We start from the raw sequence: 23709 nt of genomic DNA, 5'->3' as shown, positions 1-23709 counted from the left end.
AGATCTCCATTAAAACCTAGATAAAGGTTGCCAGATTTTTGGAAAGATCCTACCCCTTCTCCCATTGATTTTTCTCCAATGGTCAATTACCTGTGTTGTTAATATACTTTTTCTTAGATTAAATGTGTCCTCTTGATATAATTTAAGCCCATTTGCACTACTCTTCGATTTACAGGGAAAATAAAAAAAAAATTCTGTCTTCTTTAAAATAACCATTTACTAGATGATAGTTTGTATAGAAGCTCTATCTACATGATGTCAGGGCAGGTCATTGAAATGTGAACATTTCATGTATAATGGGGTCCATTATTCAGTAGTTTCATCTTATCCTTAATTAATATCATGTCAGACACTGAGAAGCAAGCAAAAACAGGAAATAAGGAAAACTAATCAACCTGAGCCAAAATGACATAAGAAAATTCTGGGGGTTAAAATTGAATTTGGTAATTTAGATCACATTTGCAAATACTTCAGAGTGAATGCTGATAAATTATAATTTAAATACTCCTTTCTGTTATGCAGATTGATTAGAGACAATGTAAATTTCTTCCACTCCAAGGGACCATTGTTATGAAGAGTGATAAATGCTTTAAAAGCACCTGTCCAATTATGGTGAAATGAGAAAAACTGAAAAAAAGGACTGTTCCCATCTGGGTAGGGATGATAATAGGAATACATGAGTAGAATTCTATGTTGAAATTACATTTTATCTATCTATTGAATTAAGAAGAGGAGATAGAAGAATATTGATGATGAAACCTAGTGTTTAAATGACACTAGAGATCATGATAGCAGTCAGAGTTTAAGTGACTTGCCCAAGTCACATGTATAAGTGTATCATGCTAGATTTGAACTTAAGTATTACTAACTCTAGGTCCAAAACTTTATGCATTGTACCACCTAAATACTTAACACATCTCTTTGTTCAACTCTTGGATTCTGTTTCTGATCCTGATTCTAACCTGGTTTCCGTTACAGAAGCAGCACTACTTTCCACCACTTTCCAGTCATGCATCACCACTATTTAGATCCTGGATATCAATTTTGTTTGTGGCCTATAAATAGTTCAGAGAATTCCCTATCATGGCCATCCCTCACACCCCAGACTCAGATAAATGGATTATAGATTTTTAAGGTACTTTGTCTCACCTCTTGACTGGGAAAGTAAGGGGAACTTTCAACAAAATCACTGAAGGTACTATAAAATGTCAGATGAAAAAGAGCATGATTTCCCTGAAGGAAGATTGATTGTGTGTGTGTGTATGTGTGTGTGTATTTGTGTGTGTGTGTATGTGAGTGGGTGTATGTGTGGTGTAATTCTGCAGTGACAATGAATTCATTGAGAGGAGATCACACTACCCAAATCATGTTTCTCTATTTTTTGTCTGTGGTGTAATAGAGTAAGATCACTTAGCAAAATGTGATTTTGGAATATCAAAGTATTTTTAATTTTCCTCATTTTATTTTGGATCTTTCTTTCTTTTTTTCTTTAGTGAGCAAAACAATCTATTGTTCATTGGATTTTGTGGACGTACACTGACAAAAGAAAATCTGACCACTTACTCATATGGCATCAAGCAACCATTCATCAATGGTGGAGTTCATCTTGCAAAGTATCTCTGAAAACCCCAAGATTCAAATCTTCATCTTCAGCCTCTTCTTAGGACTTTTCATAGTGGCTTTCACAGGTAACTCCTTCATTGTCATTGTGATCAGTCTAAATTCAGGCCTCCATACCCCTATGTACTTTTTCCTTATAAACTTGTCCTTCATGGATGTTCTCTCTGCCTCCACTGTGGTGCCCAAGTTGCTGCAGAACCTAATAACCAAGAACACCATTTCCTATGGTGGCTGCATAGCTCAGATCTATTTCCTAACTTGGTGTTTGGTGGCAGAGCTCTTGCTTTTCAGAGCCATGGCCTATGATCGATATGCAGCCATCTGTCAGCCCCTCCACTACAGCACTATTATGAGCAAGGCAGCTTGCTGCCTCATAGCATCTGCAGTGTGGGCTATCAGTGGGACCAATGCAACAATAAACACCATCATGACTGTTCGTTTGCCTTTCTGTGGCCCCAATGTCATTGATCATTTCTTTTGTGAGATTCCTCCCTTATTGCCTCTCTCTTGCTCCTCAACCTATGTCAACAATGTTTTGGTAATTATGGCAGACATGTTCTTTGCAATTTTCAATTTTCTGCTCATTCTGGTGCCCTACGGTTTCATCATCTCCAGAATCTTGAAGATCCAGACTAAGGAAGGGAAGAAGAGAGCATTTTCCACTTGTTCCTCCCACCTTATTGTGGTCACCATGTATTATTGCACCATAATTTATATCTACATTCTTCCTGGTTTGGGTCAGTCTCTGAAGGAAGGCAAAGTAGCTCCAGTGTTTTATGCCATAGTGACCCCAGCCTTGAACCCTCAGATCAACTCCCTGAGAAACAAGGATGTGAAAATAGCCCTCAAGAAATTATGTCCAATTCCTAGGAAATAATGGGCCATTTGTCAAATTGATACAGCTCAGAAGAATGGGATTAAGAGTATCTCTGAATCAGAAAAGTATACATAGATCACAGCTTTACACATCATTTTTTCTGATAGGGAATGCTCCTGAACTCAGGATATGTTCTTAGTTGAACCAGCTAACTCCCTTGTTACATTTTTTCTTGAAGATTTTTAATGAAGGAAAAGTCAGAATATGTCCAAAGAGTATCACAGAAACATTTGAAGTGCCATACCATGTGAGATCTTTGGTTTAAACAGAATAGAATTTTCTTGCCAAGACATATTCTGAGAGATAATTTATTTGAAGATATGGTTGCCAGTACTCTCTGATGTCAAATAATTATATGAGACATAGTGGAATTTTTATTATGAAACTGATAGACTTCAAGTGCAGTGGAAAAGGCCTCAATTAGGTCTCTAACACCACAAGAGGACTTCCTTTGATTTAACTGAGGAGTAAAGAAAAGGCCTCTCCTTACTTTCTCTCCTCATGCAAAAGAAAGGGTTTCAACTAACGCTGATTGTATGAGAGAACGTTGGTGACTGTAGCAATGGAAAAGTCATAAAGAAAGACTAGCAGTATGGACAGGTCCTCAATTTGATTCCATCTGCAGAGTAAGAGAGATCTAGAAGTCAACTCCTGAGGCCTCAGCAATGATTAAACAGGAAAAAAGAAGATTTTTCTTATGCTGGGAATGATCAAAACACCAACCCAGAAGATGAAAATAACTGAAAAAAGTACCTATAATCAGAACGTCAAAGAAAAAGAATTCCCACAAACAATTAGGATTTTTCAAAAGAATGCATTTTTTAAATTATATAAGAAATGAAAACTATGTAAAGAAAAGGAATAAGCATTTATGTGGTGGTTACTATGTACCAGGCACCTTGCTAAGTCTTTTTTCCAAATATTATCTCATTTTATATTCTCCACAACCTGAAATGGAAGTGCTATGGTTATCCATGTTTTGCAGTTGAGGAAACAGAGACAAATAGAGCTAGTAAGGGTTTGAGGCCAAATTTCAACTCAAGGCTTTCTGATTCCAAACCTAGTCCTCTAGGAGGAGAAAAGTGGAAATAAAGGCCCAGAGTTTAACAGAAGAGGTATAAAACCCTCCTGTAGTCAAAAAAACACTAAAAATCATAATGGACCAAATTAATGATTCTAAAAGTCAATGAAAATTCTTAAAGTAAAGTCAACAACATGGAATCTAAGAAACTGTAAAATATTTGATATAAAAAATAACTGACCTACAAAATAGATTAAGTTGAGATAACTGAAGACTTATTATGTGACAATCCCCAAGAAGTAGTTGATGGGTCACATATCCCCCTGGGATTTATAGTTTTTCACAAAGAAAACTAAGTGGAGATCAGCCCTCAATTGTGGGTGAGGGTAGAGATACTTTTTCACTCACAGTGACAATGTGAATTTTGGGATTCTCAAAAATGTGATCCTTATTTTATAAATCTGCCTAATGTTTCTTGAGCCAAGCTAGAAAGGATGAGTTGAACTTCATAATCACAAAGAAAAAAGGAACTTGGATATCATTTTTCAAGAAATCATTAAAAAAATATCCAGACATATAAGAATAAGAGGGGAAACAGAAAATAGAAAGAATACACTGATGACCTCCTAAAAGAAATTCCAAAATCAAAACTACTTGATATGTTATTGTCAGTACACAGAGCTTCAGAAAAAAATATAGGTAATCTGAAAGAAAAAATTAAAATATAGAAGAACCAGAGTCAAGATTGAACAAAATTTGGCAGCTATCACTTCAAAGAAAGGGAGAAAATGGAGTGAAAGATTCCATGAGGCAAAATACAAAGGTCCAAAGCAAGGATATCTTGACTGGGAAAACTGAGTATTAAATCCTATGAATAAAAATGGACGTTGAATGAAATAGCTTTTCAAATATTCTTGATAAAACCTGAAGTGAAAAAAAAAACTTTGAATTAAACACATAGAACTATTTATATTCTAATGGAGATAGAAGAGAATGTTAAAAGATTTCTTTTGGAACCCTATGATCCCTGGGATGATAGAGGAAGTCAACTGAAACAAAGACTGATAAATACTTTTCTTTTGAATATGTAAGAAAAGAGACCATTGGGGAATATACATTAAGGGGAGATGGGAGAAAAGTGGCAGCTTTGTGAAGACATAATCAGCTTTCATAAGTAGGCATATATCCAAACACTGATAAAGTGAAGAAAGTGAATGTCCCTTGAATTTGGCTTTAATCTAAACTGGGCAAACGAGGGCAGAACACACACAGAGTTTGGTGTATAAATATATTCAACTGAACAGGGAAAAAAATAAGAAAAAGGAATAGGGAAAGGGGAAATACAAATGGGAAGGTATATTCAGGAAGCTATTGGTGTTTTTAAATACAAGAAATCTTATGCTTGGAGAGGGGTTAGTAATGAAAAGGTTAAAAGAGGGGAAAAGAACAATAACCTTAAATGAATGGAAAGAAAAGAGTGAAGAGGAGGAAAACTACAAGAGAGTAAAATGGAAGGGAGTAAACAGTTAATTATCATAGCTGTTAGTGTTCTTGGGATGAACTCATCTATTAGTAATTAGAAGAATTTCAAACTACCAAAAATTATTTTGTAGAGCTAGAAAAAACAATAGCAACATTCATTTGGAATAAGAAAAGGTCCAGAATATCAAGGGAAGTAATGAAAACAAATGCAGGGAAAGGTGGCCCACTCATTCTAAAAATATTCATAGTCGTTCTTTTTGTGGTGGTGAAGAATTAGAAATTGAGGGAATGCCCATCAATTGGGGAATGGCTGAAAAAGTTGTGGTTTATGAATGTGATGGAATACTATTGTGCTATAAGACATGATGAGCAGGCAGACTTCAGAAAAATCTGGAAAGATTTGTATGGACTGATGCCGAGTGAATCAAGCAGAACCAGGAGAATTTTGTACACAGAAACAGCCATGTTGTGTGATGACTAATTTGATAGACTTAGCCCTTCTCAGCAATGCAATGATCTCAGACTTCTCCAATGGTCTCATGATAGAAAATGTTATCCACATGCAAAGAAAGAACTATAGAGTTTGAATGTAGATGGAAGCATACTATTTACTATTTTTTTCTTCTTTTGTGTTTTGTTTCCTCTTTCTGGTGGTTCCTCCTATTAATTCTAATTCTTCCTTATCATATCACTAACGTGAAATTATGTTTAATAGGAATGTATATGTATAACCTACGTCATAGCATGCCATCTTGGAGATGGAGGTGAGGAAGGAGGGGGAGAAAAATTTAGAACTCAAATGCTTATGGAAGTGATTGTTGAAAAATTAAAATAAATTAATAAAAAATTCCCTTTATTCTAGGAATAAATCCCAAGTAATCTTTTAGCTAATATTTTATTTAGGATTTTTCCATCCATATTCATTAAGGAAATTAGTCTATAATTTTCTTTCTCTGTTTTTATGCCTCCTTGTTTAGGTATCAATATCATATTTGTTTCATAAAAAGAATTTGTTAGGATCCCTTCTTTACCTATTATTCCAAATAATTTAGTTAATATGGGAATTAGTTGATCTTTAAATGTGTGATAGTATTCACTTGTAAATCTATCTGGTACTGGTCTTTTTTACTTATGGAGCTCACTTAAGACTTTTTCAATTTCTTTTTCTAAAATAATCTATTTAGATATTCTATTTCCTCTTCTGCTAATCTAGGTCATTTATATTTTTGTAAATATTCTTCCATTCCACTTAAATTTTTAAATTTATTGGCATATAATTGGATAAAGTGACTCATAATTCCTTCAATTTCTGTTTTGTTAGTGGTATATTCACCCTCTTCATTTTTATACTAGCAATTTGGTTTTCTTCTGTCTTTTTGAAATACATCTATATCTAAATATAGTCTTGCTTTTCTATAAAAAAAATTATCCAGCAAATATAATACCAATGTTGAAAAAGTTGGATTTTAATGAATTAGAAGACTGTCATTAATTCCTAATGAAAAGAACAGCTATGGAAAAACATTGAAGTTCAAATACAGGAGTTAAAAATCATAAAAAGATAAACATAAGGGGAAAAGGATAAACTACTTAAATTCAAATATGGGGGAATAATACATGTATTTCTTCTGTACCTTTTAATCATCAGTGCTCCTGGAGCTTGAGACAGATTGTGTTATGTGTTGATGGACTTAGAAGAATAGAAAGGAAAGGGGAAAGTAACACCTAGGAGAGTGAGTAGAGGGCAAAACAGGTTAAACAAAAGTATCTGACCTAATCAGGGTACACAAGTACCCCTCTATTCAAACAAGAAGGATAAGAGCTGATACTTTAACCTGACTCTCATCTCAACTGGTCACATGAGGAAAGACAAGCATGCAGAATCACACAAACAAATACACACACACACATACACACACACACACAATTGAGCTTCACACAGTCAAGTGTACATGACCCATTTCTCCTTCTTCACATAGGCTACATCATCTGAACTACTTCTTTTCCCAGTCATGGAAAAGCAGGACTGCTACAAATACTCTGTATTGCCTTAATGTCTAGAGTGTGCTACATCTGTGCCTTTATTTATTCATTAAACACTATTCTTCTAATGCAACTTTCCTGTTGTGAACCCAATGCCATTACTCACATCTTCTATGAAATTTCCCCCAACCCCATCTCTTATGTCCTCATGTACTTCCAACTATGCAAATAATGCTATAACTCTCCTGGCGGATGTCTTCTATGTGATTGTACTTTTCTGTTTACTTTGATGTTGTCTGTGTTCATTTTGTATAGTATAATTAAAATCCAGACAGCACTGGGGAAGAAGATTGCATTCTATCCTTCCCGTCTCATTGTCTTGTCCATATATTCCTGATATATTTTAATTATACTATACATAAAGAAGGCTTAGGCAGATAGGTGGTATAGTGAATAGAGCAGTAGACTTGGAATCAGGAACACTCATCTTCCTGAGTCCCAATCCAGCCTCAGACACTGACTAGCTTTGTGACCCTGGTCAAGTCACTGAACCCTTTTTGACTCAGTCCCTCATCTGTAAAATGAACTGGAGAAGGAAATGGGAAACTACACCATTAATTTTGCAAGGAAAACCCCAAATGGGGTTACAAATAGTTGAACACAGTTGAAAAATGATTAAACAAAATAGAATGATTTCATAAGGCTTGCATCTAAGCAAAAATTATTATCACCATTATCATAATCGTCTTCATCACTTCGTTATCTTTCTTGATGGAATACAAATAGAAAAGCCCAAGTCCTTATGTTACTATTATTCTTTCATATTTAATATATTATGGAGTTTGTGCAGGCAGATGGAATGAATGCTTTCTGTAATTGAATAATTCTACTGGAATATATGCTATAATTCTCATGATTCAGTTAAATTAACTTTAGGACATCTCCAGGAATAGATAAGATGATATGGATGACAGGCACATAATCTTTTTGCTATAGGGTTTTTATTCTCTTATAAGTCTCCATGTTTTGAAAGGTATTTTTTTTTCAAATAATTTGGAGGTTTTGAATACTTGAGGTGGCAGCACCTATTAAGAATCTTGTTCTTCAAAAGGTCCAGAATATCAAGAAAATCAATGAAAAGAAATGCAGGGGAAGGTCACCTAGCTTTTCCTGATCTTAAATTGTATTATAAAGCAGTAATCATCAAAACTGCTTGGTACAGGCTAAGAAATAGAGTGCTGGATCAGTGGAATAGCTTAAATATGCAAGATACAGTAGTCAATGACTATAGCAATCTATTATTTGATAAACCCAAAGACCGCAGCTTCTAGGATAAAAACCCACTCTTTGAAATAAACTACTGGTAAAACTCAAAAGAGTATGGCAAAAACTAGGCATAGACTAAAATCTCACACCATATACCAAAATAAAGTCAAAATGAGTTCATGATTTAGATTTAAAGGCTGATACTATAGGCAAACTGGGAGAGCAAGGAATAGTTTACCTATCATATCTATGGAGAACTGAAGAATTCATGACCAAACAGGAGATAGAGAACATTAGGAAAAGCAAAATGGGGTTGGAGCGAAAGCAGTGACTTGCCTGAGCCCTCCCCCAAACCCTTCCAAATACCTATAAAATGCTTCTAAAGAAATTCTAAACCAGCAGAATTCACAAAAAGACAGAGTGAAACAAATTTCCAGCCCAAGACAACCTGGATGGTTGATCAGAAAGGTACATCGCGAGGCCAAGATGGCGGAGGAAGAAGCAGGGACTGTCCTGAGCTCTCTCCCAAAGCCCTACAAATACCTAAAAAAATGGCTCTAAACAAATTCTAAAGCAGCAGGACCCACAAAAAGACAGTGAAACAAATTTCCAGCCAAAGACAGCCTGGGTGGTTGATCAGAAAGGTATATTGCCCCAGGTGGGGAAAGGAGCACAGTTTGCTGTGGGCGTGCAGGCCACAGCTACCCTGGAGCACGCCTCAGAGGACTGAATCTCGGACAGCTGTGGTAGTTTTCAGACTTCTCAACCCCTAAATGCCAAAGACATCTTAGAAGGTCAGTGGAAAAAGTCTGTTACTACAGTGAGAGAGGAGCCAGATCTCAGCCACAAGTCTCAAGCGCAGCCCAGGGCCTCGGCCTTTTCCTGAGCTTTTGGCCCACAGACTGAGGGGAAACCGAGTGGCTGATCAGAGGGGGATTGCAGGAATCTCTTTGCCAGTGCTGAGGCAGGAATCTCTTGCTTTAACAGGTGCTTGTATCTAGGTCCCAGGAGGGCAGATTGGGAAAGGGAGTAATCAGAAGCAAATACTTCTGAGGAGGAGGGACAGGGTCAAAAGAAAGAATAGAATAAATGGGTGGGCAGGAGAGGATTAAGGGAAATAGAGTTAGTTTTTCACAGCATGTCTACTATGGAAGTGTTTTGCATAACTGCACATATATAACCTATATTTAGTTGCTTGCCTTATCAATGAGGGTGGGTGGGGAGGGAGGAAGGGAGAAAATTTGGAACCCAAAGTTTTAAAAACACATGTTTAAAAAAAGTGTTTTCACATGCAACAGGGAAATAAGAAATACAGTAAATGGGGTACAGAAATATATCTTGCCCTACAGGAAAATTGAAGGGGAAGGGGATAAGAGAAGGGGGGGAGAAATAGAAGGGAAGGCAGACTAGGGGAAGGGGTATTTAGAATGCATGCCATCTTGGGGTGGGGGGAGGGGTGAAATGAGGTGGAAATTTGGAACTCAAAATCTTGTGGAAGTAAATGTTAAAACAAAAAAATGAATAAAAATTACCAAAAAAAAAAGAAAGGTGTATCACACCAGGCTGGGAGAGGAGCGCAGTTTGTCCTGGGTGCGCAGGTCATAGCGAACCTGGCACAGACCTCAGCTGACTGAATCACAGGCAGCTATGGCAGTTTCCAGACTTCTCAACCCATGAACTCCAAAGGCAACTTAGAAGGTCAGTAGGAAAAATCTGGTCTTTGGTGAGAGAGAAGCTCGATTTCAGCCCTAGTTCCTGAGCACAGCTTGGGGTAGTGGCTGCCTCCTGAGCTTCTGGCCCACAGACAGAGGGAGAATTGAGTGGCTGATTAGAGGGGGATTGCAGGGACCTCTTTGCCAGTGTTGAGGTAGGAATCTCTTGCTTTGCCCAAGCTTGAATCTGGGTCACTGTTCTGAGGGGTGGTCCTGGGGCAAGGAGGAGTGGTGCTGGCTTTGTGGAGGTCGTGGTGGTGTTGGACAGGAAATTCTCCTCACAGGTCCAAGACAGAAGAGAGGGCCTTGTGGTCACTCATAGACCAGAGCACAGGCCAGGAAAGGAGTGAACACCTCAACCTTTCTCATATTATCTTGAAGAACTGAAAATTTATAGGTCCCTAGAAGTAGCTCTGAAAACAGCTAATTTTCTAATTTTTATTTTCAACAACACTAATATGAAAATATGTTTAATAGGAATGTATGTGTATAGCCTGTATCAGATTGTGCCCTATCTTGGGGAGGAGAGTAGGGAGGAACAGGGAGAAAAATTCTAAACTCAAAAGTTTATGGAAGTGATTGTTGATAAATCGAAATAAATTAATAAAAAAAAGAATTTTGTTGTTGAGCATTTACAAATTAAAGTTATATTAAGGCAGTTGTAGGCAATAGTACTGTCTCTAATGATGATCCACTTCCATCATAAATACCTTGAGTTTTCAAGAATAGTTTGCGGTTTGCATTTGTAGCATGGAGATTTGTCTTAGTTTATAAAGGCTCACTTTCAAGTTTCTGGTGCCCTACTTATCATGTTTTTTAGGTATCCTACCGAATTTGTTTTTTATTGTTGTTACTATATTTCTACGATTTTTTATTTTATTTTCTAAGGGGTAAAGAATTCACAATACGTGTCGATTCTGTTAGCACATCTTAGAGGCTTGTCTATTTAAGATTCCAACATCCTATTACTAGGCAGTTCATTTTATTAATTCACTAGTGGAAAAATAAACTTCAAAACATTGTCTCATCAGTTGCTTAGTGCCAGGTAAAACGAAGAAGAATTTAGAAGTTGTATTTTCCTTTGACTGGAATTATAGTGTCATAGCATTGACAGAGTCCAAGATAAGTCATAGTTTAATTGTTCCTCTAGGGGCTCAGATGACAGAATTTCCCAGGGCTCTCTGTTGCTGACCTTTGGAAAATGGGCATAACTGTGTCCCTGTTCAATCCCTACTTATAGACCAATGAACACACAAACTAATGAGCACTGAAGGTTTTCTAAAAAGACCAATCTTCTAGTTGGAACCCTCTAGCACAAAAAAGGTAAATTTGCTAAGAAATGAGAAATAGTTCTGCCTTTGTTATAAGAGCAAAAAAACTGACCACAAGAGCAGGGAAGGAAAAAAAAATCATGTTTAAAATCTAAGCATGTTTATATTTTTATGATAGATCTCTATATATCTATGTAAATTGTTAAAAATGGGAGTGGGGGATAGAAAGATAGTGTGTGTGAGAGAGAGTCAGACATATAACAACAGAGATGGAGATAGAAAGGGAGGGAAGGAGAGAAAGGAAAGACAAAGGTAGAGACAGAGAATTTTCAGTAAAGTAGGAAATGATATAATTGTTGATAAGAATACAAATGCTATTTCTTTGTTCCTTTTAATATTCCATCCTCAAGTTTGTGATTGAATCAAAGAAACAGAGTCAGGAAATTCTTTATTATCAGGCATTTCTTTAACCATAATTTGCTATTACCACCACCACCGCCACTGGTACTACTACTACTACTACTACTACTACTCCTACTACTACTAGCACTCCTTTTGTGCAGACCAGTAATTTTGTGTCTGTAGGGAACATTAGCATGGAAATTTGCTTCATTGTTGCAGTTTGACACCAGCTACAACTCATCATGGCAATTGCCTGGGGCACTAAGCATTCAGTCCCTGACCCATTCAAGTATTTGTCAGAGGTATGACTGGAAGACAGTTCTTCCTGACAGTGAGGCCAGCCCTCCATCTACCCTTCTGCCCTGCCTCTCACATCATGTATGAATTCATGGCAACAATATATTGTGAACTCTAAACATTTTGAAATCCTGAAACATGAAAATTTGTTCCATGTGGTTTTGTTGTAAGGTGTAAATTCTGTGTCCTCCTTCACAACTTGGTAATTTTCTTTATCAAAATAAAGTATAATAAATACAATACAAGATAATATAAAACAATATATAGATATTTATATGATACATAAATATATAATGCATTATCCTTGCATATTATATATATAAATATATAACAACTTTTTATATTCATATATCTTATTTATACTCAGTAACAATTTTTTTCAAAATTTACCTACCATGCAGTTAAATGATTTCCCTCTAGGGGAATGTATAATCATGCAAGTGTTTAAACTCATTATTTCAAAAATAGAACATGGCATAGTAGAAAGATAACTGAACTTAGAAAAAGATAGTTCTGATTTGACTTAGAGTTATTAGATCTGTTTGGATTACAAACCTGATCTGAATAGAAATTAGAATCAGAAAGATCTAGCTTTGCCACTTATTTTCATTGCTGACAAGCTGGTTGAGCTCTGTGAGCCTGATTTCTCATTTGCAAAGTGAAGATAATTACCTCTGTCCCATGTTTTGCAGGACTGTGTGACCATGAAAAGAAATGTTGTATAAAACTTTACTATATGCAAACTTACAGATTTCTTCAAATTCTTAATTCTTTTATTAGCAGAGAGTTAACCTGAGAGTTCCAGAACTTTCATTCCATCCTTGTTAGGGTGTTATGATAGAGAACTGCTTAACTTTGGAGAACTGGCTATGTTTTCCTTCCTAAAATCTTGTTCAATAAAGTCATTATATAATTTGTTTCAATCTAGGGAGTGCCACAAGCAGAGTCCCTTCTGTATTTATACGGCTACTAGTCTTGCTTTTAGCTGATGGCTTGGGTCTTCTTTGGTGCGGACAATAGCAAGAGGTGGATCCAGACATGGGGATCACAAAGGAAAGGTGAGGAGTGAGAGATGAGAAGAGACAAAAAAGCCAATTGCTGCTGGCCCACCTTCTCTCCCGCCAACTTTTGCATTACTTCATCACATATGATGTGACACCAAAACAACCCATTCCTTTTTCTTGGAAATCCACTGTCTTGGAAACTTACCAGGCGTGTCAATTTCATATCTTTGCTCAAGCATCCAATCTTCCTTCTTAACTGACCACTAATACTTTAAGACTTTGGGGACTGTGATTATCAGGACAGAGAGTGATGTGTGTGTTTACGTAGAAGAGGAAGGGGGCTAGGATTCACCACCCAGTGAGCAATGCCTTTTAATTGATGCATCTTTAGAAGCTTTTTCAGGATAACAAAGTTGTCATTTTAAAAGTGAATATAGTCTGTACTAAACTCTTCATTGATAAAAGCACCAGGAACACATTTGTGATTATATTGTCTTCATGGTATAGAGGAGCTGGTACAGCTGATATCCTTGCCCATAAGAGCTGGTATAGAAGTCAAGTCAGCAAGCCAAGTTTACAAGAAATTTTTTAAGGAATTACAATGCACTGCCTGACACTATACTAAGGGCTGAGAATACAAGTACGAGTAGAAAAAAAATACCCCATTAACAAGGAGCGTATATCCAACCAGGGGAAGACAAACTGTAGGCCTGTCTTATTGAGTAAAACAAAACAAAACAAAAAAAAACAAAAGAGGGAAACCATCATTTAAATACTAAATTGCAGTCAGCAAAGACATCTAGAATACACTAAATTAAGAGTTGGGAAACTGAGTCAAGAACCTAGAATCAATGCCCTGCTTTGTCATTTGCTGTGAAAGTCTGAGTAAGTCAAGGGTCCTAAATTTAGAGTGATGATGAGTTTATAGATAATCTATACATCCTTATGTCTTATATCTTCTTATATGTCCAATGTTCTCATTTTACAGGGGGTGGTGAATAGAGGATCAGCAACTCGAGTGATTTCCCTAAGGTCCAAAGGCAGTAAATTGTCTGTAAACTACCCCATTTCTCAAGGATCTTTAGCTTCAAAATGAGAACAATAATGTATGTCTTATCTATATTGTGGTATTTTCACTCAGACCAAATGAAGCAAAGTACATGAAATAATTTCTCAATAGTATTGTCTCAGTTTCTTCTATCATCTTCATTTGCAAAGGTCCCATATTTATTTTCATTATTCTTACCATTGAATAATAATAATGATACCTGATGTTACCTAGAACTTTAAGGTTTGTGAATCATTTGTCATTCATTTTCTCACTGGAGATTTATAACAACCTCCTGTGTAAGGCATCTCTGTTATTTGTCCCCATTTTGCAGATAGGGACACTGAGATTCAAAGAGGCAAAGTAAGAGACTCACCAATGTTCTCATAGCTAGTTAAATACAGAAGTGAGCTTCAAATTCAGCTTTCTCCAGACTCCAAACACAGGAATCTAGCTGTTATTTCATGCCTCTTCCTTTACTGCTTTTTAATACTCATAAGCCAATGGTATTTTAAATATCCTTACATGAGTCAGTCAATCAGCAAATACTAAGCACTTGATATATGTCAGGCACTGTGTGCTAAGTACTGGGACTGCAGAGAAAGGCCAAAAGAATACTTGTCTTCTGGAAGCTCAGACACTAATAGGGTAGGCAACATGCAAACAATTCTGTATGAACATGATACACAAAAGGTGAGCTGGAGATAATCTCAGAGAGAGATGGCCTCTTTCTCTCTGTGTCTGTCTCTCTCTCTATTTACACATGTGGTTTCTTTGCCTCAGGGAGTTCATGATGAAGTATTTCCTTTACGAAGGAAGATCAATCCATCTTCAAATAATCTTAGAGAGTGAGATTTGATTGGGACAAACAAGATAAGTGACTTCTGCAGAGTCTACACAGAGGAAGGTCTAAATTTAGGACTCTCTTATTGGAAGGCCAGCTCTTTGTCCACATCCTTGACACCCACAAATGATGGAAATTGGGACTACACTTCTGGGTCTCTTAGATTCTGTTATATGGGCTTTTGCCTTACTTCTTCAAGGCCCAGACCATTCTCACAACTTCCTAGGCATGTCTACATTATGACCCCTTGTGAGTAGCTTTAAGACTTAGAAGGATGAGAAGGTTTTGATCAGTTATAATGTGGAGTTGGCTGACAGACAAGAAAGATCTCCATTAAAACGTAAAGGTTGGCAGATTTTTGGTAAGGTCCCCCCCTTTTCCCAGTGGTTTTTGTCCAATGGTCAATTACCTATATTATTAATATATTTGTTTCTTAAATCAAATGTGTCCCCTTGGTGTAATTTAAGCCCATTCCCATTATTCTTTGGTTTTCAGGGAAAATAAAAAAAAAATTGTGCCTTCTTTAAACTAACCACTTGCTAGGACATAGTTTGTATAGAAGCTCTATCTACATGATGTCTGGACGGTCATTGAAATGTGAAAATTTCTTGTATAATGGGGTCCATTATTCAATAGGTTCATCTTATGCTTAATTAATATCATGTCAGACACTGAGCACATCACCAAGAAAAAAAAAAACAGGAGAAAAGGAAGGGGGTAAGATTGAATTTGGTAATTTAGATCACCTTATATTTTATTATATTTTAAATTGTATTTTAAAGACTCCTTTCTTTTATGCAGATTGATTAGAGATCATGTAAATTTCTGCCACTGCAAGGGACCATTGTCATGAAGAGTGATAAATGCTTTAAAAGCACCTGTCCAGCTATGGTGAAATAAGAGGAAACGGGAAAGCAGGGCCGGTGTGACCTGGGCAGGTATGAGAATACGAAAACCTGAGTAGAATTCTTTGTTGCATTCTGTGTTGAAATTACAACTTATCTATATATTACATTGAGAAGAGGAAAGGGAATAATATTGTTGAAGAAACTGAGTGTTTAAATGAAAGTATAGATCATGATAGCAATCAGAGATTAAGTGACTTGGTCAAGTCACATGCGTAAGTGTAGGATGCTAGATTTGAACTTAGCTAATCTGTTTGTATGACTCTTGGATTCTGTTACTGACCCAGTTTCCATTATAGATATAGCACTACTTTCCTCTACTTTTCAGTCATGGACCTAAACTCTCTATATCCTGATGTCAATTTTATTTCTGGCCTGTAAATAGTTCAGAGAATTCCCAATCATGGCCATCCCTCACACCACAGACTCAGAGAAATTAATTATAACATGGAACTTACTTGGTCTCACCACATGACTGGGGCAGTAAAGAGAACTTTCAACCAAAGAACTGAAGGTAGTATAAAATGTCAGATGAAAAAGCGCATGATTTCGCTGAAGGAAGATTGTGTGTGTCTCTGTGTGTGCATGCATGTGTTTTGTGTGTGTGTGTGACTTAACTCTGCAGACAGAAAGAATTCATTGAGAAGAGATCTCACTAACCAAATCATGTCTCTCTGTTTTGGGTCTGTGGTGTAATACAGTTAGATGACTTTGTCAAAATTTGATTTTGGAATATCACAGTATTTTTAATTTGTCTTATTTTAATTTGGATCTTTTTTTCTTTAGTGAGCAAAACGATCTATTTTTCATTGGATTTTGTGGGCATACCCTAACAAAAGAAAATCTGACCACCTACTCACATGGCATCAAGCAATCATTCATCAGTGGCTGAGTTCATCTTGCAAAGTTTCTCTGAAAATCCTCAGGTTCAGATCTTAATCTTCAGCCTCTTCTTAGGACTTTTCATAGTGGCTTTCACAGGTAACTCCCTCATTGTCATTGTGATCAGTCTAAATCCAGGCCTCCATACTCCCATGTACTTTTTCCTTATAAATTTGGCCTTCTTGGATGTTCTCTCTACCTCCACTGTGGTGCCCAAGTTGCTGCAGAACCTAATGACCAAGAACACCATTTCCTATGGTGGCTGCATAGCTCAGATCTATTTCCTAAGTTGGTGGTTGGGGGCAGAGCTCTTGCTTTTCACAGCCATGGCCTATGATCGCTATGCAGCCATCTGCCAGCCCCTCCACTACTGCACTATTATGAGCAAGGCAGCTTGCTGCCTCATGGCATCTGCAGTGTGGGCTATCAGTTGGACCAATGTAACAATACACATCATATTGACTGCTCACTTGTCTTTTTGTGGCCCCAATGTCATTGATAATTTCTTTTGTGAGATTCCTCCATTATTGCCTCTCTCTTGCTCCTCAATCTATATCAACAATGTCATGGCAATTATGGCAGGCACATTCTTTGCTGTTTTCAATTTTCTGCTCATCCTGGTGTCCTATGGTTTCATCATCTCCAGCATCTTGAAGATCCGGACTAAGGAAGGGAAGAAGAGAGCATTTTCCACTTGTTCTTCCCACCTTATTGTGATCGCCATGTATTATTGCCCTACAATTTATATCTACATTGCTCTTGGTTTGGGTCAGTCTCTGAAGGAAGGCAAAGTAGCCTCAGTGTTTTATACCATAGTGACCCCAGCCTTGAACCCTCTGATCTACTCCCTGAGAAACAAGGATGTGAAAATAGCCCTCAAGAAATTATGTCCCTTCTTAGGAAATAACTGGCCATTTGGCAAACTGATATAGCTCAGAACAATGGGATTAAGAGTATCTTTGAGAGAGAAAAGTATACATAGATCACTGCTTTACACATCATTTCTTTTGGTAGGCAATGCTTCAGAACTCAAGATGTGTTCTTATGCAAACCAGCTAACTCTGTCATTAAATTTTTTTGAAGACTTTTAATGATGGAAAAGTCAGAATGTCTCCAAAGAATAATACAGAAACAATCAAAGTGCCACACCATGTCATATCCATGGTTTAAGAAGAATAGAATGTTGTTGCCAAGTCATAGGCTAAGAGATAATTTATTTGAAGGTATGGTTGCCTGTTCTCTCTGATGTCAAATGATTATATGAGATATATTGGAGTTTTTATTATGAACCTGATAGCCTTCAGGTGCTGTGGAAAAGGCCTCAATTAAGTCTCTTACACCACAAGAGGACTTACTTTGATTTAACTGAGGAGAAAAGACCTCTCCTTGCTTTCTCTATTCATGCAAAAGAAAGGGTTTCAACTAAGGCTTCTTGTATTAGAGAACTTTGGTGACTGTGGCAATGGACAAGGCATAAAGAATGACTAGTAGTATGGACAGGTCCTCAATTTGATTCCATCTGCAGAGTAATGGAGAGCTAGAACTCAATTCCTGAGGCCTCAGCAACAAAAATGAATGATCAAACAGAAAAAAAAAATAGTTTTATTATAGCAGAAATGATCGAAGTACTAACCTAGAAGATGAAAATAACCCCCCAAAATTACCTGTAATCAGAACCTCAAGGAAAAAACTATTCCCATATAACAATTAGGATTTTTAATAAAAATGCATTTTTTAAATTTATGTAAGAAATGAAAACTATGGAAGGGAAAGGAATAAGCATTTGTGTCATGGCTATTATGTGCCAGGTACCATGCTAAGCACTTTTTCTAAATGTTATCTCATTTGATTCTCTCAGCAACCTGAAATATAGGTGCTGTGATCATCTATGTTTTGCAGTTTAGGAAACAGAGACAAATAGAGCTAGTTAGTGTTTGAGGCCAACTTTCAACTTAACGTTTTTTGATTTCAAACCTAGTGCTCTAGGAGGAGAAAATTGGAAATAAAGTCCCATAGTTTAACAGAAGAAGTATAAAACCCTCCTGTAGTCAAAAAACATTAAAAATCATAATGGACCAAATTAATGATTCTAAAAGTCAATTAGAATTCTTAAAATAAAGTCAAAAGAATGAAACTAAAGAAATTGTAAGATATATGATATAAAAAATAACTGGCCTGGAAATAGATCAATGTGAGATAACTGAAGACTTATTATGTAATGATCCCCAAGAAGCAGTTGATAGGTCACAAATCTTCCTGGGATTTATAGTTTTTCACAAGAATACTAAGTGGAGATCAGCCCTCAATTGTGAGTGGTGGTAGAGATTTTTTTTCACTAATAGTGACAATTTTTGTAATTCTCAAAATTTGGGTCTTATTTACTGAATCTGCCTTATGTTTCTTGAGTCAAATTGCAAAAGGATGATTTGAACTTCATAACAAAGAGAAAAGGAAGATAAATTTCAATTTTCAAGAAATCGTTAAAGAAAATATCTAGACATTTAAGAATAAGTGGGAAAACTGAAAGTAGAAAGAAGATAGTTAGACGTCCTCATAGAAATTCCAAAATAAAAACTACTTGATGTGTTGTTGGAAGTACTCAGAGCTTCTAGAAATAAAAGAAAAAATCTATAAGCAGTCAGAAAGAAAGAGTTAAATTATAGAAGAACCACAGTCAAGATTGAACAAGATTTGACAGCTATCATTTCAAGGAAAGGGACAACATGGAGTTAAATATTCTGTGAGGCAAAATACAGAGGTAAATAACCAAGAATATCTTATCTGGTAAAAATAGAGTATTATATCCTATGAATAAAAATGGACTTTGAATGCAATAGATTTTCAAATGTTCTTGATAAAAACTTAATTGAAAAAGAGCTTTGAAATAAACATACAGAACTATTTATATTCTAATGGAGTTAGAAGAGAATGTTAAAAGATTTCTTTTAGAATCCTATCATCACACGGATCATTGAGGAAGTCGACTGAGACAAAGTCTCATGAATAATTTTGTTTTGAAGATGTGAGAAAAGAGGCAGTTGGAGAATATTCATTAAGGGGAGATTGGAGAAAAATGGGAGCTTTGTGAACACACAATCAGCTTTTACAAGTAGGCATATATCCAAATGTGAATAAAGTGGGGAAAGTGAAGGTCCCTTGAATTAGACTTTAATCTAAACTGGTCAAAAGAGGGAAGAACACACACAGAGTTTAGTGTATAAATGTATTCAACTGAAGAGGGATGAAATAAGAAAAAGGAAGAGGGGAAGTGGAAATGTAAGTGAGAGGGGTATTCAGGAAGCTATTGGTGTTTTTCAGTATAACAAACCTTAGACTTGGAAAGGGATATGTAAGGAAAAGGTTAAAAGTGGTGAAAAGAGCAATAACTTTATATAAACATGAAGAAAAGAGAATACTGAAGGAAAACTACAAGAGAATAAAATTGAAGTAAACAATTAATTATCATGGCTGTGAGCCTACTTTGGATGAACTCATCTATAAGAAATTAGAAGAATTTCAAACTACCAAAAATTGTTTTATAGTGCTAGAAAAAAATAATAACAAGATTCATTTGGAATACCAAAAGGTCCAGAATATCAAGGGTACTAATGAAAACCAATGCAGGGGAAGGTGGTCTAGCCATTCCAAAAATATTCATAGGATTTCTTTTGTTGGTGGAAAAGAATTGGTAATTGAGGGAATGACCATCAATTGGGAAATGGCTGAACATGTCATGGTTTATGAATGTAATGAAATACTACTGTGCTATAAGAAATGATGACAGACTTTAGAAAAACCTGGAAAGACTTGTGTGGACTAATGCTGAGTGAAGTAAGCAGAATCAGGAGAACATTGTACACAGTAACAGCCATGTTGTGCCATCACTAACTTTGATAGACTTACCTCTTTTCAGCAATGCAAGGATCTAAGACTTCTCCAAAGGTCTTATGATGGAAAATGCTACCCACATGCAGAAAAAGGACTATGGAGTCTGAATGCAGATTTAAGCATACTATTTTTTTCTTTTGTTTTTTTTTTTCTTTTTCTGGTGCCTCCTCCTGTTGGTTCTAATTCTTCCTTACAACATCACTAATGTGAAAATATGTTTAATAGGAATGTACATGTATAGCCTACATCAGATTGCATGCCATCTTGGAGAGGGAGGTGGAGGAGAGAAGTGGAGAAAAATTTAAAACTCAAATATTCATGGAAGAGATTGTTGATAAAGTAAAAGAAATTAATACAAAAACATCCCTTTATTCCTGGTATAAATCCCACTTACTCTTTTAGCTCATATTTTATTTAGGACTTTTGCATTCATATCCATTAAGGAAATTGGTCTATAATTTTCTTTTTCTGTTGTTATACTTCCTTGTTTAGATGTCAATATTATATTTGTTTCATAAAAGAATTTGGTAGGATCCCCTCTTTACACATTATTCCAAATTATTTAACATTGGAATTAGTTGATCTTTAAATGTTTGATAGTATTCACTTGTAAATCCATGTGGTCCTGATCTTTATTACTTATGAAGCTCATTTATGGATTTTTGAATTTCTTTTTTCTAAAATACGCCTCTTAAGATATTTTATTTCCTCTTCTGCTAATCTAGGCAATTAATATTTTTGTAAATATTCTTCTATTTCATTTAAATTTTTGAATTTATTGGCATATAATTTAGCAAGATAACTCATCATAATTCTTTCAATTTTATCTTTGTTATTAGTATATTCACACTTTTCATTTTTGATACTAGTTATTTGGTTTTCTTCTCTTTTTAAAATATATCTATATCTAGATATAGTTTTCCTTTCATTTGAAAACAGAAAACAAAAGTTACCCAGTAAACTATAATATCAAGGTTGAAGAAGCTGAATCTTTAATGAAATAGAAGACTGACACGCATTCCTAATGAAAAGAACAGTTATGAAAAAACTGTGAAGTTCAAATACAGGAGTTTAAAATCATAAAAAAGACAAACATAAGGGACAATAGAAGTATAAACTAATTAAATTCAAATATGGGGGAATAATACATGTATTTTTTCTGTACCTTTTCATCATCCATGCTCATAGAGTGATTCTGTTGTGTGTTGATGATCTTAGAAGAATGGAAAAAGTGAAGGAGAAAGCAATAGTTTGGAAAGGGGGCAGAGGGCAAGAAAGGTTAAAGAAAAGTATCTTACATAATTAGAGTGCACAAGTAACCATCTATTCAGACAAGAAGGATGAGAGGGAAGAATGGCTGATGCTTTAACCTGACTCTCATCTGAACTGGTCACAGAAGGAGAGACACACACACATACACACACACACACACACACACACATGCAATTGAGCTTCACACAGTTACATGATCCTTTTCTACTTCTTCACATAGTCTACTTCATCTGAAGTGCTTCTTTTTCCAGTCATGGAAAAGCATGATTGCTAAAAATACTCTGTATTGTCCTGGAGTGTGCTGCATCTGTGCCATTACTTATTCAATAAATCCTATTCTTTAATGCAACTCTCCTGTTGTGAACCCAACACCTTTACTCATGTCTTCTGTGAATTTGCCTCCTCTTGCCATCTCTTATTGTCCTCATGTACTTCCACCTATATAACTAGTGCTAGGTCTCTCTTTGCAGATGCCTTCTACGTGATGGTACATATTCTCCTTACTTTGGCATCCTCTGTGTTCATTATGTATAGTATAATTAAAATCCAGACACCACTGGGAAATAGAGGGCATTCTACACTTACCATCTCATTGTGTTGTCCATATATTACTGATACATTTTAAGTATACTATACATATATAAGGCTTAGGTAGCTACATGGCACAGTAGATAGAAGAGTCAACTTGAAATCAGGAACACTCATCTTCCTGAGTTCAAATCTGGCCTCAGACATTAACTGTTTGACTCAATGCCATCTGTAAAATGAATTGGAGAAGGAAATGGCAAACTCCTCCATTATCTTTGCCAGGAAAACCACAAATGGGGTCACAAAGGATTGAACACAAATGAAAAATGATTAAACAAAATATGAGGATTCCGTAAGGCTTGTATCTAACCAAAAGTTGTTATCACTATCATTTCAACACTTCATTATCTTTCTTGATGGAATACAGGTAGAAAAGTCTAAATCATTATGTTGATATTATTTTTTGAGGTAATTTAATATATTTATTTATTTATTTATTGTCAGGAAGCAGTCATTTATTTCTCATCTCTTTTTTATTAATTTATTTTGATTTATCAACAATTCATTCCATAAACTTTTGAGTTTTGAATCTTTCTTCCCATCCTTCCCCACCTCCCTCCTCAAGATGGCATGCAATCTGATATAGGCTATACATATAGATTCCTATTAAACATTTTCACATTAGTGATGTTGTAAGTAAGAGTTAGAACCAATAGGAGGAAGCACCACAAAGAGGAAACAAAACAGAAGAAAAAATAGCAAATAATATGCTTCAATATGCATTGAAACCCTATAGTTCTTTCTTTGGATGTGGATAGCATTTTCCATCATGAGGCCTTTAAAGATGTCTTAGATCCTTATATTGCTGAGAAGAGCTAAGTCTGTCAATATTAGTCATCGCACAATGTGGCTGTTACTGTGTATAACATTCTCCTGGTTCTGCTCACTTCACTCAGCATCAGACCAAACAAATCTTTTGAGGTTTTTATGAAGTCTGTCAGTTCATCATTTTTATAGCACAATAGTATTCCATTACATTCATATATCACACAGTTATGATTACTATCTGTGTCTTTCTTGCTATCCTTTTCCCCCATTGTATATGTTTTTCTTTCTCCTTTCTCCTTTCCCTTCCTCACTAGTGTTTTGCTTTTGACCTCTGCCTCCCTCAGTCCTGCCTCTCTTATATTAGTCCCCTCCCTTTGCTTCCCCTTTATCCTTACTATTTCTTCCCTCTCTTCCAACTCCTCTCCCTTTTATTCTCCTTTTCCCTCCTTCTGCTATAGGGAAAGTTAGATTTCTATATATAACTCATTATGTTATTCCCTTCTTGAGCTAAATCTAGTGAGAGTAAGTTTCAAACAATGCTCATTTCCCTCCCTTCTTTCCCTCTACTGTAATAGGTTT

At 36.0% G+C, this 23709-nt stretch overlaps 1 protein-coding gene and 1 pseudogene across 1 annotated transcript; both read left to right on the top strand.

Annotated features, from left to right (window-relative positions):
* The first annotated feature begins 1567 nt into the window (after positions 1–1567).
* On the top strand, positions 1568–2490 carry LOC114042121 (annotated as a pseudogene).
* A 14102-nt stretch (positions 2491–16592) lies between these two features.
* Positions 16593–17546, top strand: LOC114042136 (olfactory receptor 13A1-like). Its single transcript, XM_027860812.1, has one exon. It carries the CDS (start codon positions 16593–16595, stop codon positions 17544–17546), a length of 954 nt encoding a protein of 317 aa, XP_027716613.1.
* The last annotated feature ends 6163 nt before the right edge of the window (positions 17547–23709 follow it).

Source organism: Vombatus ursinus, unplaced genomic scaffold (assembly GCF_900497805.2).
Source record: "Vombatus ursinus unplaced genomic scaffold, bare-nosed wombat genome assembly UNPS02014264.1, whole genome shotgun sequence".
NCBI lineage: Eukaryota > Metazoa > Chordata > Mammalia > Diprotodontia > Vombatidae > Vombatus > Vombatus ursinus.
This window is presented reverse-complemented; position numbering and strand designations above follow the sequence as displayed.

Bases quoted from the DNA above. Each gene is read 5' to 3' on its own strand.
- LOC114042136 (XM_027860812.1), top strand. From the start codon at position 16,593: ATGGCATCAAGCAATCATTCATCAGTGGCTGAGTTCATCTTGCAAAGT.